The sequence below is a fragment of the Theropithecus gelada genome, chromosome 13, assembly GCF_003255815.1.
Source record: "Theropithecus gelada isolate Dixy chromosome 13, Tgel_1.0, whole genome shotgun sequence".
Classification (NCBI taxonomy): domain Eukaryota; kingdom Metazoa; phylum Chordata; class Mammalia; order Primates; family Cercopithecidae; genus Theropithecus; species Theropithecus gelada.
In genome coordinates this window covers 20,134,683-20,149,096 of record NC_037681.1, presented here as the reverse complement: position 1 = coordinate 20,149,096, position 14,414 = coordinate 20,134,683, and the positions used below count along the sequence as shown (strand labels likewise).

The window sequence follows — 14,414 nt, the reverse complement described above, 5'->3', positions numbered from 1 at the left end:
TGGGCCTCCTACCCGCTTCCACCCCAAGCAGGCCTTCCTTGACCCTCTGAAAGGCCACCAAAACAGCACCCTTGGGGACTGAGGGGCCTCTGGCCCAGGCCCACTCACTGGCATCCTGGATGCTTTCTTCATGCCTGGGACAAACCTCACAGGGAAAGCCAGGAGCTGGGGCAGAGGAGAAGTGGGGCCTGCCTGGAGGAGGCCAGGCCAGGTAAGCCCAGCCCTTTCTCCTTCCTAGGCTGCACCCGGCTGAGCTCCAGGGAATAGCGGTCTGGGGTAGAGACAACCGAGTCCTCTGTTCAGAGGCCAGCTGGGGTTCCCATTGTGCAATCGGGGGGGGGGGGCACGTCTTTCTCTTCTCCCCGATGGTGGCAGCCCTTGGCCCAGCACCTTCCTGCTCTGCAGGGCATTGAGTTGGGCTCTCAAAGCCTCCTGGAGAGAAGGGCTGGAGGCCACACCACCGCAGAATGTCCCCCATACTTGGGCATGTTGGGTGGGATGGGAGGCTGTTCCCAGGGTCCCAGCCACAGGGTTACCCCGAGGGAGAGGTAGGGACACCATTAGTCTATGCTGGGGGGCAGCGCCTCAGGCACAGGGGGGATTCCAGGGTTCTGCATGACTGGAACCTACTTCTTCCCCACCCCTTCCAGGACCCGTCCCTGGAGAATGTCACCTCCCATTCCCAGCATCTTCCAGGGCTGGGGCAAAAGTCAAGAGCAGGCAGAGCCAGGCCTGCCTTCCCCTATGGCAGAGCTAGAAGAACCCCTGGCCCTAGGAGCCCTTAGGGGAACACGGTGAAGAGAGACGGGAAGAGGCCCGGCCCTCTGAGATGGGGTGGTAGGTTGGGGCTGGAAGACTGTGTGGCCCAGGGGAGCCAAGAGGTAGACGACTCAGCTCCACTGGGCAGAGGACGCCCTCCCTACCTGGGGAAAGAAGCCACAGGCTTAATCTTTGGACCTCCCCTTGAAATGATTTCCAGGTACACAGCCCCCTGCCAGAGCTGGGCTTCCCTGGACAGAGACTGGCTGGATTCCCGCTTCTGAAGATGGGGCTGTGGGCTCAGTGGATACTCCAGCCAGCCAGGACTGCTCCTGAGCAATACCGGGGGCACCTGCTCCAGGCCTTGACCTCGGGGAGGAAGCCAGGGTCTGAGGCTGCCTTGCTGAGGCCTCCGCACTGAGCTTTTTCAGGACAGGGGACTCCCACCCACGTGGGCTCTCCCCAGGCCCCACGGGAACGGGCTGGCCTCCCGCACTGGAACCACTGGGGTCGGGGCTCCTGGATTCCGCTGACAGTGCCTCCAGAAGCTGCTGCAGGGATGGGGAGGCCAGAGCGGGGCTCCTGCCAGTGCTGTGGGCTTGAGACCCTGCAACAGGACAGACAGGAGGTACAGCCTCAGAACTGGAGGATGACATGTGGCCTGGCTGGGCGGAGCCAGAGCTGGCTTTAGCGTTACTCACAGGGACGAGGAGCCTGGCTCGCTGGAGTGGTGCCCACCCATGCCACCGCCTAATGCCTCCAATACTGGATCCCACACCACCAGAAACCAGGACAATGAAGCCATCCCATCTCTTCCCTGCCTAGCCCCCGAAGTCACCATCAGAACATCAGGCCACTCAGGCTTCTACCACTGCCTCATTCACACCTGAGACTGCCGGGACAGTTAAGTCGCCTGACCGAGCACCAAAGCACCCGCCTTCCGGACCCTTCACCCAGGCTGCTCTGCCCGCGGCCATACCCCACCACTTGCCCCGAACCCAAGACCTGCCCTAGAACCGTTCCTGCACGTAACGGCCACATCCAAACCCTGCACTGTGCCAGGAGGTAGGCTGGGGCTTCCTTCTGCACTGTCATGCCAGACTACGACTGTACCCCACCTCTTTGTGGGCACTCTTCCTCATTTAAGCCCATGCTCCCTGGCTGGCCCCAGCCCCTCAGCACTGCCTCCCATCCCAGTTCCTCCTGCACACGCAGCAAGGGCTTCACCAGGAGCCTCTTCCCTCAGCTGACCCTGACCAAATCCTCATTGTCACGCTTCAGCTGGCGACTCTTCTACCAGGTCCTGTCAGCCGCACAGCCCACACCTCCCTCTGGATCCGGTCAACACCAGGAGCTCCCACCGCTGCAGCCCGTTCCTGGGGGCCACCTTCCACAGTGCCCCCTCCACCTGTGCACACTGAGGGAGCACGGCTCTGCGGACACTCCGCAGGCCCAGCATCTTCCTACAGCAGCCCTCCGCACTTCAGATCACTCCCACCTACACAGGCTCCACAGCCCCCATGGCCATCAGCCCCTCGGAGGCAGCCTCAACCCCCTTTCCCTGCCGTCACACCTGCCACCACACCCAGTCCTAGAGCGCTGGCATCCCCCACGTCTACCAGGCATCTCCCACTCTTCAGTCAGCAGAGGCACATCTTCTCCTTTATTTCCATCCCCCTCTCCCTACCTCTGGTGGCCTCACCTCTGTGTAACAGAGGCCCCCGCATCCGTATGTCAAGATCCTCCTGCAGACTTGGGTCTATTCCTGTCTTCTTCCTTCCCACTAGATCCAAGGAAGTGCCTCAGCTCCCACCACAGGCAGCCTTTTTCCAAACATTCTGGGTGTCCTTTCTCCCCGCCGTATCCACCCCTCGCTTCCAGCAGGTCATGGTTCCAGCATCCGAATGCGCCTCATGCTCACCATCCTGATAGACCCATCCCTTGACCACAGGCCTTTCCACCACCTCCCAATTCCCTAGTCATGGTAGTCAAACCTCTAGAAAAATTACATACAAGGCTAGGCACGGTGGCTCACATCTAATCCCAGTACTTTGGGAGGCTGAGGGAGGCGGATCACTAGAGGTCGGGAGTTCAAGACCAGCCTGGCCAACATGGTGAAACCCTGTCTCTACTAAAAATATAAAACGTAGCCAGCATGGTGGTGCTCACCTGTAATCCTAGCTACTCGGGAGGCTGAGGCACACAAGACTCCATCTCAACAAAAATTACACACATTTCTTATTACATCTATTTTTTAGGGGTTTTTTTTAAGAAGATACTTAGTGCAGTAAAAAAAGTATAGGGGAGGCTGGGCGCAGTGGCTCAAGCCTGTAATCCCAGCACTTTGGGAGGCTGAGACGGGTGGATCACGAGGTCAGGAGATCGAGACCAGGCTGGCCAACATGGTGAAACCCCATCTCTACTAAAAAATACAAAAAACTAGCCGGACGAGGTGGCGCGCGCCTGTAGTCCCAGCTACTGGGGAGGCTGAGGCAGGAGGATGGCGTGAACCTGGGAGGCGGAGCTTGCAGTGAGCTGAGATCCGGCCACTGCACTCCAGCCTGGGTGAGAGAGCAAGACTCTGTCTTGGAAAAAAAAAAAAAAAGTATAGGGGAAAGAATGGTGCTGAGCAACTGACTAGTTACATGAAGAATGAAGTCGGACCCCTTCCTTACACCCTGTTCAAGGGTTCACTCCAAATGGGTCATATACCTAAATGTAAAACCTGAAACTAAGACTTACATGAAAACAGGAGCAAATCTCCATGACCTTGGGTTAGGCAAAGGCATCATAGACACCAAAAAGGAGTGACAAAATGGGTCAGTTGAACTTTCCACATTTCAGATGTTGGTGTTCAAAGGACATCATCGAAAAGTGGGGAAAACAAGAAACATAGGATGTGATAAAATATTTAAGGGCAACATCTGATGAGGGACCTGTGTCTAGATATATAAAGAACTCTTACAACTTAGAAGAGACAACCCAACTGAAGAAAAACAGAGGATATGAACATTCTCCCAAGATACAGATGACCAAAATGCACATTAAAAGATGTTCAACATTAGTCGCTAGGGAAATGCAACTCAAAACTACAATGAGATACTACTTCATACTCACTAGGATGGTTCTCATCAAAATGATAGATAACAAGTGTCAGCCAAGGATGGGAGAAATCAGAACCCTTGTATACCGCTGGTAGGAATAAAAATGGTGCATCCACTTGAAAATATCTTAGCAGTTAAACATGGAGTTATCACAGGACCTAGCAATTCCATTCCTCGCTGTATACTCAAAAGAAATGACATGTTGACACAAAATCTTGTGCATAAATGTCCATAGTAGCTCTATTCATAATAGCCGCAAAGTAAAAACACAAGTGTCCCTCAACTGGTGAATATGGCATATCTATCCAACGGAATGTTATTCAGCGATGTTATTGATACATACGACAACAGGGATGAACCTTGAAACATTAAGAAGCCAGACACAAGAGAATGTGCTATGGTTCCACTTATGCGAAATGTCTAGGATCAGCAAATCCAGAGAGGCAAAGTAGGTTAGCGATTACCTGGGGCTGGGGGTAGAAGCAGGTAGTGAGGGGAGGGAAAGGGCATTTGCGTGCAAGATGACCTAGGAGTAGAATCTGGGTCCGGGGTTATGTACACTTCAGTCTTCCTAGATGTCAAGTTGTTTTCCAAAGTGGTTACAGCCACTCATATTCCTGTCAATAGGGTCTAGCATTTTCATTCCTCACTCTGTATCCTTACCAGTATTTGGTATCATTGGCCTTTAAAGTGTCCAGTTTAGTGGCTATAGAATGGTATGGTAGTCTTCATTCACATTTCCTCAGTTACTGAGGTTGAGTATCTTTAGTGTGTTTCCCATTTGGTCTCAGATGTCTGCTAAGTCTCTTCCTGTTTTTCTGTTTGATGGGTTTTTTTTGGAGACAGTCTGGCTCTGTTACCCAGACTGGAGTGCAATGGCACGATCTTGGCTGGCTGCCACCTCTGCCTCCCGATTCAAGTAGTTATTCTGCCTCAGCTTCCCTGAGTAGGTGGGACCACAGGTGCATACCACTATCCCCCACTAGTTTTTTCCAGAGATGGTGTCTTACTATGTTGTCCAGGCTGGTCTTGAACTCCTAAGCTCAAGCGATCCACCCACCTCAGCCTCCCAAAGTGTTGAGATTACAGGCATGAGCCATCATGCTCAGCTGGTTTGTTCTTGTATTAATGTGTGTGTGTGTGTGTGTACAGTGGCTTACACCTGTGGCACAGTGGCACAGTGGCTTACACCTGTAATCCCACAGTGGCTTACACCTGTAATCCCAGCACTGAGAGGCTGAGGCAGGGGGATCACCTGAGGTCAGGAGCTCAAGACCAGCCTAGCAAACATGGTGAAACCCCGTCTCTACTAAAAATACAAAATCAGCCAGTCATGGTGGCACCTGCCTGTAATCCCAGCTACAAGGGAGGCTGAGGCAGGAGAATCACTTGAACCCAGGAGGCAGAGGTTGCAGTGAGCCAAGATGGCGCCATTGCACTCCAGCCTGGGCAAAAAGATTGAAACTGTCTCAAAAAAATAAAAATAAAAATAAAAATTTCACTTGTAACCTGTATTTTCACTTTCTTTTTGGTGCCTTTGGACAAAGTTATAATTAATGTAGTTGAATTTATGAATCTTTCTAGTTTTACAGTTAGTGCTGTATCTCATTTAAGCAAGCCTTCCCTATCCCAAGGTCATGAAGAGATCTTACTATATATTTTCCTAGACGTGTTAAAGTTTATTACATGTGTCTTTCATGCATCCAGAGTTATTTGCGCATGAGTTAGGAATTTTTAAATAGATGTTAAATGGCTCTAAGACAAGTAACTTAACTGTCCTTCGCTAGTGACCATCAGTGGCCCTTTACCAAAGCTCTGCTTCTGAATGGGATCCGTTTCTGAATTTGGTTCCAGTGGGCAATTGTCTAGCCTTGCCCCAGTGCTGTGCCTTTACATAAAGACGTTTCATGAACTACATGACTAATATCTGCTAGGGAAAGTTTTCTAGTTTTTCCTTCAGGGATGTCTCGGCTATTACTGACCTTCCGTATTTTCATATAAAAACTTTATAATCACCCCGTCAATTGGGAGGCCAAGGCAGGCAGATCACTTGCGGTCAGGAGTTCGAGACCAGCCTGGCCAACATGGTGAAACCCTGTCTCTACTAAAAGCACAAAAACTAGCTGGGTGTGGTAGCACGCACCTGTAAGCCCAGCTACTCAGGAGACTGAGGCACAAGAATCACTTAAACCTCGGAGGCAGAGGCCGCAGTGAGCCGAGATTGTGCTACTGCACTCCAGCCTGGGCGACAGTGAGACTCCAACTTTTTAAAAAAAAGAAAAGAAAAAACCATGTATCACTCTCTCAAGATCAACATTGATATTTTGAGTGGGAATTTATAGATTTGGGAAGACTGAATTTTTATAACTTTGCCTTCCTTTCAATAACGGGTGTATTTCTCTGTATTTAAGTATTATTTAATGATTTTAATAAAGGTTCATTTTTCCTCAAATGTTTGATATAACTGTCAGACTTATTCCTTGGGACCTTTATGATTGCTATTATAATGGTATGTTTACTAACAATTGTGTTTTCTGACTGGGTGTACAGAAATACGATTTTTATATTAACTGTATTTACCTTTTCTAATTCTTATTCGTTCTAATAAATTGTTTATAGATTGTTGCTTTCAATACAGGTAATCATCTATTATAAGCGATTTTTTTGCTTCCTTTCCAATCCCCGGACCTTTAGTTTCATTGGGTCTCCCTCAGTGCCCAGGCCCTCCACTGCCACACAATGTGGGGGAGATGGGACAATAGTGGGAAAAGTTGTCTTGGTCCCTGTTTTAATGTTTTACCCTGAACTTTTGCTCTACGTTTTTGGTAGATGTTTATTATCTAGGCTAAGGGAGTGAGCCCTGTTCCTCTTCGGTCAGAGCTGAGTCATAGTGAGTGTTAACTTTCCTCAAGCGCTCGTTCTGCGTCCTGTGGTAATCCCCCGTGCTCTCACCCTGCTGTCCCTGCGACCTCATCTCCCTCCGTGTCACCCTCCCTGACACCATTAGAGCACAGGTGCCTTCTCCAGGCTCCAGTCACCTTCCTGCCACGCCACTCACCTCTCCCGCGGGGCCTGGGGCCACTTGGGCTGCAGCCGTAGAGTTTGAGGACCCGGGTGATGTCCGAGGCACTCAGGTTCCATCGCTGGCCGATGTGGACGCTGGGAGCCCAAAGTGGTGTGATGGTGGGCAGCCCGCGCCGGCTGAAGGCGAGCCTGGAACCCAGTGGGAGACCCCGAGTCCGGATCAGGGAGAAGCTGGGGCAGCAGAGGGAGAAGGGGGCAGGGTCCTCACCTCCCATAGNTGTTCCACGAGCATCGGGAAGGATCAGTCTGTTTTCAGAATACAGAGTCACTTGTCACCCCTCCTCACTACCTCCTCAGCCTGGTCTGATTCAATGTCCATCCTCTCCCTTTGTGAGGTGCTACCCACGTGCCCCAGACACCCCTTTCTCTGTGACTCGTGTTTGCTGGGAGCCACTGAGAAAGCGGTGTTTGGGGCTGGGGAAGGTCCCTGGGCCCAGGCAGCTTCCCTGGCTGCCTCACCTGGCTAACATGACAGCAGTGAAAGGTCTTGTGCTGGACGCCCTCCACCTGCGGGAGGCCTTCTTCCCACTCCACCCTCTAAGCCAGATTCCCACCCACACCTCCTCTGCCCCTCCCTCGGTGGGGTCTTCCTGCCTCCTCAACGGAGAAACCCCACCATCACCAGGATCTGATCCCTGGCACCACACAGCTGCTGCTGCCAGCACAGGAACCACAGCCCACCTGCCTCCTGCCTCCACTCTCCCACGGCCACAGTCTGCGTTTCTTCTACCTGCTCACTGGCACATGTCCCGGTCCCACAGCGCTGCCCTCAGCCTGTGACCCAGCCCTTGGCTTGTACAGCCTGCTACCTTGGGGTTCTGCTTTGGCTCAGCTCCCCAAGCTGGCACACAGCCCCAGCCCACGCTGGTGGTGCCTGGTACATAAGACCACTGCTAGAGTACTCAACAAGCAGGCATCATGGGTACTGCCTACCCCATCCCCAGGGAGAGGACAGTGTCAGCGATGAAAAGCGAGACAGAGCAGGTGGTGGCACCCTAACTCAGGCACGACTACAGGAGGGGGGAGGAAGGCCTGGGGCCCAGAGCAGCGGCTGGACCACCTCCAGGTCCCAGAGAAGCGAGACCCCCACCTTCCCCACAGGAAGCAGGCAGGTGGTGGGGAGGATGGACAGCCTCATCCATGGGAACCAGGCAACTTGGGCCCAAGCCCTGCTGTCCCCTCCCCAGCACCAGCCCGACCTGCGTGTGGCCTGGCTTACCTGGGAGGATCTCGTTCCAGTTGACACGGATATAGCGGTCCCGGTCGGCCCGCGCGTGCTCGTGCCAGAAGCCCAGAACGTGCATGAGCTCGTGCAGGACGATGCCGCGGCCCTTCTGGAGACAGGTGGGTGCCAGGGAGACCACCTGCATCCCTCCACTGCGCCCCACACTCGAGAAGCACCTGCAGGGCGATGGGAGCAAGCAGGGTGAGCGCCAGCCCAGATCCCCCCGAGACACACAGACCTGGGCTCTCCCTCCCCACACACCACAAGACAGACAAACAGCTAACAACAGCTAACAGGCAGGCCCCACTCTGGGCGCTAGTCTCAGGTTCGCCGTTCTCCAAGCCCCTTTACTGCCTGGACTTCTGTGAAATGGGCATACCGGACCCCCATCACCAGCCTGGGCCGCAGGGAGGCAGCAGGAACTGATATGAACGCAGAGGACAGAAGCAGCTCACTAAGTGAACACACCCTCCCGGTCAGCCCTGGGCCGAGGCTTTCACACACATTGCCTCAGGCCCCTGACAAGCTAGGAAGCAGGTGTTGCCACCACTCCCGCCCCAGAGGGTGCAGAAGAGGCTCAGAAGTCAGGGAACTTGCCAGGACTCAATGACTCATGCACTGTCTGCCCCACAAAACCTCCCCTCAGCACCCCGGGGAGTCCCCCAGGAGAGGAGGGCTTTGTAAATGAGCGTCTAGCACCGTTCCCATCCCTTTTCCACCTTCCGCCCTGGAGGTCCAGCTCGCATTGGGCAGACCCCTCAGGGTGGGCAGGGGGACTGAGCCCTGGCGGATGGGCCCAGAAATAAATGTTAAACAGACAGGTTGACTCCGGGCTGAACGCCCAGCACTTACCCATACATGGGGATGATGGAAATAAAGTCTCTCTGGCCCTGGTAGGCGACAAACCTGACGCACGTGGAACGTTCAAACTCCGCGAGAGCCTCCAGGATGACCTGGCGGCTGAGCTCGTCTGAAAGACACCACCCGGCTGAGCCCCCCGAGCCCTGGTGCTCTTTGAGCTCTGCATGGGGGTCTGGGAGCAGAGCTCTGAACTCTCTCCCAAAATAGCATCAAGAAAGGGCAGCCTAGTGGTGCGTCTCTAATGGTCCCCCATTCCCATGCACACAGGTCCTGACTCCCACATCTTTGCGGTTCTGGTGCCCCGGGGTGTGGTACCCTTAGGGCACAAAGCTGCCCCAAGACAGACCCTGGCTGTGTGGCCTTGGATAGGTCACTGTCCTCCACACCGCATGGTCTCAAGGGGAGCCAGATCCCGCTAGACACACCTTCCCATCAGCTCTCCCAGGATTTTAACCCTCCCGACTCGGGAGACCTTCAGGAACAGAAGGGCTTCTGTGGACGGGTTCTTGGGGTGGGGAGGTGGAGGGGAGGTGGTGGTGTAAGAGGAGAAAGGAAAAGAGGAGCACCTCTGCCGCATTTGGAAGGGGCTGAGGAAGGGAGGGAGCCTGCCGCGCTCACTCACCGTACTTGCTGGAGAGCAGGAAGGGGACCTCCACGACACCGCCACCACCCGTGGGCCACTTGCTGCTGGTTGCTGACAGCAGTCGGAAGGGACTCTGAGGAGAGAGCAGCAGTTCAACCGCTGGGGACAGAGGCCACCCAAGCTTTGTGCCCCAAGGGTACCACACCCCGGGGCACCAGAAGCCCAAAGATGTGGGAGTCAGGACCTGCGTGCATGGGAATGGGGGACCATTAGGGACAGGACAGAGGCGTGGAAGGCAAGGGGCCAGCTACATGAACCTTGATGCACAAGACCGTCCTTTGGCCTGTGACGAAAGAATTTCAGTCTCAAGCAAACAAGAGGTTAGTCCCTGAGGATGTTGGCTAGGAGGCCCAGCACCCCAGGGTGCCCTGGATCAGAAGGGCTTGGGCCGGCAGCCCCACCCCAGCATGTGGGCAGTGCCCCTTCCAGAGGGGAACAGCCACCAGGCTTCCCTGAACATGGGATGGTCATGGGGACACAACCTATTTGGAGTGAAAGCGAGGCAGCACCCTGGCCTCGGCTGCTCTTCCGCTCTCCAGCAACCAGAGCCCTTCAGAGCCCAGGCCCCACCGCACCCCGTGTGCTTGCGCCATCAGCTGGAGGCATTTGATTCTGCTCCTGGTGGTCACATGCCACCTCCCTGAGCACTCGCTGGATAACCCAGAGGGGTCTGCCCTGCCCCCGGGGTCCCCTGGGAGCCTTGGGCCAGCCTCTGGCTCTCCTGTCCAGCCAGAGGCTGTGCCATCCGTGGGGGCCTCCAACGAGACAGTCTTGCCTTCCCCTGGGTCACTGTCCTATTCAGGAGCCTTCTGCCATTCCCAGTCGCCTAAAACACAGCGCTGCTGTCCTGGGCACAGTGTTCCCTTTTCTGCTAGCAGGGCACCCCCAATCCCCAGCAGCCTCCTCCCTTCAGATGCAGCCGCTCGACCACAGCCAAGATGGTCAGGCTCCACATCACTCCTTGTTCCACCATCCCCAGGTCGCCACTGCCACCAGGCCCTTTATCCCCCACAGGCCACTCTGCCAACCCCTGCTCATCTATTCTTTTATCTGAGCACCTCCCCTGGGCAGGATACCAAGCTGCGTCAAGTGTTCAAAACCTTCTCCTTCAGGAAGCCCTCTCAGGCCGACTGTGCCAGCACTTCAGACACCAGCCTCCCTTAGCATTCAGGCTGGCTTATTCGTACTTCCTAACAGAAGAGTCGCTCTGACCTTGACAAACAGAGGCAGCTACCACTCTGTGTATGTCCCTCCCACATCAGGCCCCACGTCACCCAGGGTGGGCCCCGAGGGTCTGTCACCAGCTGTGGGCTGATCCGCACCCACACACGTCAGTGTGTGCACTCACCGGCCGGACGATGTCCCCCTCGATGAGGAAGCTGCTTTCTGGAGTTTCTTCCGGGATGAGCCCTGGGAAGGGAGGGAAGGATGTGTTGGCCCATGTCCCCCAGCACACTGACTCGAGGGACAGGCCAAGCAAGTCCCTCCTTAAGTCTATTCTTGTGTCTTTCCTAGTGGATTGTTACTATTATAACTTCTTAAATTGCCTGATAAAAGTATAGGTCACTGGCTCTCCGAGCCTGGGTGTTTAGCTAAGTCATTAGTTGATGTTTGAGGATGTCAGCCACCCTGGCAGGACTGTCTGCAGGCGTGAGGAGCTGGGGGGCAAAGACGAAGGAGTCTGAGGCTCAGGGTCTGTCCCTCCCCTGACTGTGGAGTTAGAGGTTCCCTGAGCACTGAGGGAAAGTCGCACAGTCCCTGAGTGTGCGAGGCTTCTCGGCTGGACCGCATCCTTCCCCTGCTCAAACACAGCCCACGACCTATCCGGTCCCAAGCCCGGGTCCCTGCGGTCAGGAAGCAGCGGCCTCTTCCAGCCTGAGCCGCACTCCTCAGAACAGGCCCTGGGCTCTCCCGCCCACCTCATCCCCCATCTATTCCTCACCCATCTGTTATACTCAGGCCCCTTGAGGTGGCAAATTCAAATTTGTTCCACCGTCAAAGGTAGGCAAGTACCAGCTCTCGCAAACCCCTCACCCCTCTTAGCCCCTCTGCTTCGCGTCTCTCCCACAAGTGACTCATGGAGGGAGTGAGGAAAGCAGGAGAGAAGGCAGGGAAGAATCCAGGCGCAGCCTCAGCTGGATTCCATGGGCGCTCCGGACCACAAATGGCACCTCTGACTTGCACAGCCTTGAGGCAGGGGCCAGACTCCTGGCCCTTAGGAGTCACGGTGGGCCACCTCGGGCAGGCAAGGGAGTAGCCCCCCGGCACCTCTGGCTGAGGCAACTCCTTTTGGCTGGGGGCCAGTCTTGGGAGGCAGATACAGCTGTATGGCATTAGCCATATTCACAGCGGCAGGTGCTTCTCAGGAAAGCATCAGGTGAGGCACGGACAGCCGTTCTGAGATAGCCTCACTGTAGGTGATAGGATAATTGGGGTCACCGGCATTTGGGAGTTTTCTCCATTGGTTCTGGTTACCTCCAGACCACTCACGGTGACCAAGGTGCGGGGCGGTGCCTGGGGCTCAAGGCTTAGTTGGTGCTGGGCCCCTAAGTCAGCTCTCGGAGGAAGAAGGGGGCAGATCACACAGTGGCTACCACATCTAGTAGGATCTCACCCACCCTTAGGGCAACACTGGCCCCTGCTCCCTGGTGCTTCAGCCCTCATTGCTCCAACATCTGAACTCCAATCTCCATCTCGACTGGCTTTGTTCAGGCTATTTATACACCCGCATTCCTCAGGTGACATCCCCAGATAGCAAGACCCTGAGCCTCAGACTTCCTAATCACACCTGCAGACAGTCCTGCACAGGGTGGCTGACGTTCTCAAACATCAACTCATCGCTTAGCTCCACACCCAGGCTCACAACGATCTATACTTTTATCAGGCCATTTAAGAACTTAGTGTTTCTTATAAAAGTAGCAATCCACTAGGAAAGATACAAAAAGAAAAAGTAGACTTAAGCAATTGCCCATAGAATTTCCACCCGTTCACACCTGTAGTCCCAGCTGCTCGGGAGGCAGAGGCAGGAGGATCACTTAAGACCAGGAGTTCAAGACCAGCCTGGGCAACACAGCAATACTACTCCATCTCTTAAAAACCACGGCCGGGTGCGGTGGCTCACGCCTATAATTCCAGCACTTTGGGAGGCCGAGGCGGGCAGATCACGAGGTCAGGAGATCGAGACTATCCTGGCTAACATGGTGAAACCCCATCTCCACTTAAAAACAATAAAAATACAAAAATTTAGCCAGGCATGGTGGTGGGTGCCTGTAGTCCCAGCTACTCGGGAGGCTGAGGCAGGAGAATGGCGTGAACCGAGATTGTACCACTGCACTCCAGCTTGGGCGACAGAGTGAGACTGTCCAAAAAACAACAACAACAACAACAAACACAGCCTAGAGTAAGCTGGTCCATTTCCTCCCAGGCTCTGCATTTCTGAGCGTTCAGTGTGGTTTTCCCAGTACATAATGTCATGCGCCTCCAGGCCCTGGGAAGATGCCCTCACCTTGGTTAATTGCAGGAATGTCCTTGTCCCAGGAGGCCTGGGTTCCCTCAGGGGTGAGGCCATCTGGGAAGCTGGTACCACAGGCTCCTGGGCAGCTGGAGGCCAGGGGCGCTCCTAGGATCATACCTGGTCCAGACAGACAGGGGCATACACAAATGCTTGGAGCACCCACCAGTGAGACCGGACAGCAGGACATGGGGTGAGTGCGGGGGATCAGGCTGTAAGACTCAGTCCCTAGGAAGAGTAGGCTCCAGCACAAAGCCAAAGAGCCTTTCCAGCCTCCCTGCTCAACCCCAACTAGCGCCAAGGTGTAGATGACCTCGGGAAGGAGCTCCCCTAGGGGGACCAAAAGGGCACGTGCCCCACCTATGAGGTAGAGGAGGAACAGGAAGGAAGGAGGCAGGACAGACCTCAGGTTCTGACGCCCGTGGCAAGGGCAGGGCCAGCCTCAGACCTTTCTCTATGACTCTTTCTCAGCCCAGGCTCTTGGACAATGGGCTCAGCCTGGAGTGGGGACTTACAGCCTACCCCCACCCCAAGATAAGTACGCCTGGGGCACAACACCTGCCATCTTCTGCCAGGCAGGCCCTCTGCTTCCAGGGCCTTCAGGAGGCCTCCCCTTGGCCCCCAAGAGCTGACTTCTAGAACAACCCTGGAAAGCTCTGTGCTCTGAGCCACTGAGCTCAGCTACAATCCCTGCAGGTTCCAGCCACAACCTTCTGGCCTCTCCCCAGCTTTCTCCAGGCTGGCGCCAGCAGCAGGAGGGACAGGCAGCCAGCTTACCTGGCAAGGAGAGCAGACCCAGCACCCAAGGCCAGAGTCCCCCTACACCCTCCATGGTAGAGTCCTGCTGCCCCTTCGGCAAACAAGACTAAGCCCCAGCAGGACGGAGTAGCCTAACTACAGAACCAGCACTACCACCACCACCTCTTAAATAGCAGCTGCTCCAGCTCCCACCTTACTCCCACCAACCACCTCCGCCTACAGCCCCGCCCCAACCAGCTCCACCTGCAGCCCCGCCCCAACCACCTCCACCTACAGCCCCGCCCCAACCAGCTCCACCTGCAGTCCCGCCCCAACCAGCTCCACCCAAAGCCCCGCCCCAACCATGTCTGCTGGCAGCCCCTCCCGTGCCTACCTGTGGCTCCCACCCCAGCCCAGTCCCCTTCCCGGCTGCAGTGTGTGAAAGACAGGCGGGACCCGCTTGGAGTGTGGCTCTGCTGAGGTGCCTTC

The 14,414-nt window shown here is 55.3% G+C and overlaps 1 protein-coding gene across 1 annotated transcript; it reads right to left on the bottom strand.

The window, feature by feature from the left end:
* Window positions 1-944: 944 nt before the first annotated feature.
* ASTL (astacin like metalloendopeptidase) lies at window positions 945-14,019 on the bottom strand. The gene is made up of 9 exons (XM_025353505.1): window positions 13,965-14,019; window positions 13,182-13,307; window positions 11,025-11,086; window positions 9,656-9,749; window positions 9,025-9,142; window positions 8,167-8,348; window positions 7,686-7,821; window positions 6,922-7,118; window positions 945-1,366 (listed from the first exon to the last, which is right to left on the bottom strand). Exons 1-9 carry the CDS (start codon window positions 14,017-14,019, stop codon window positions 945-947), a joined length of 1,392 nt encoding a protein of 463 aa, XP_025209290.1.
* Window positions 14,020-14,414: the final 395 nt, after the last annotated feature.

Coding starts and splice junctions, on each gene's coding strand:
- ASTL (XM_025353505.1), bottom strand. CDS start 14,019: ATGGAGGGTGTAGGGGGACTCTGGCCTTGGGTGCTGGGTCTGCTCTCC. Junction 11,087..13,181: donor CATTCCTGCAATTAACCAAG/GTGAGGGCATCT, acceptor CTCCCTTCCCAG/GGCTCATCCCGGAAGAAACT. Junction 9,750..11,024: donor AGGGGGACATCGTCCGGCCG/GTGAGTGCACAC, acceptor CTCTCTCCTCAG/AGTCCCTTCCGACTGCTGTC.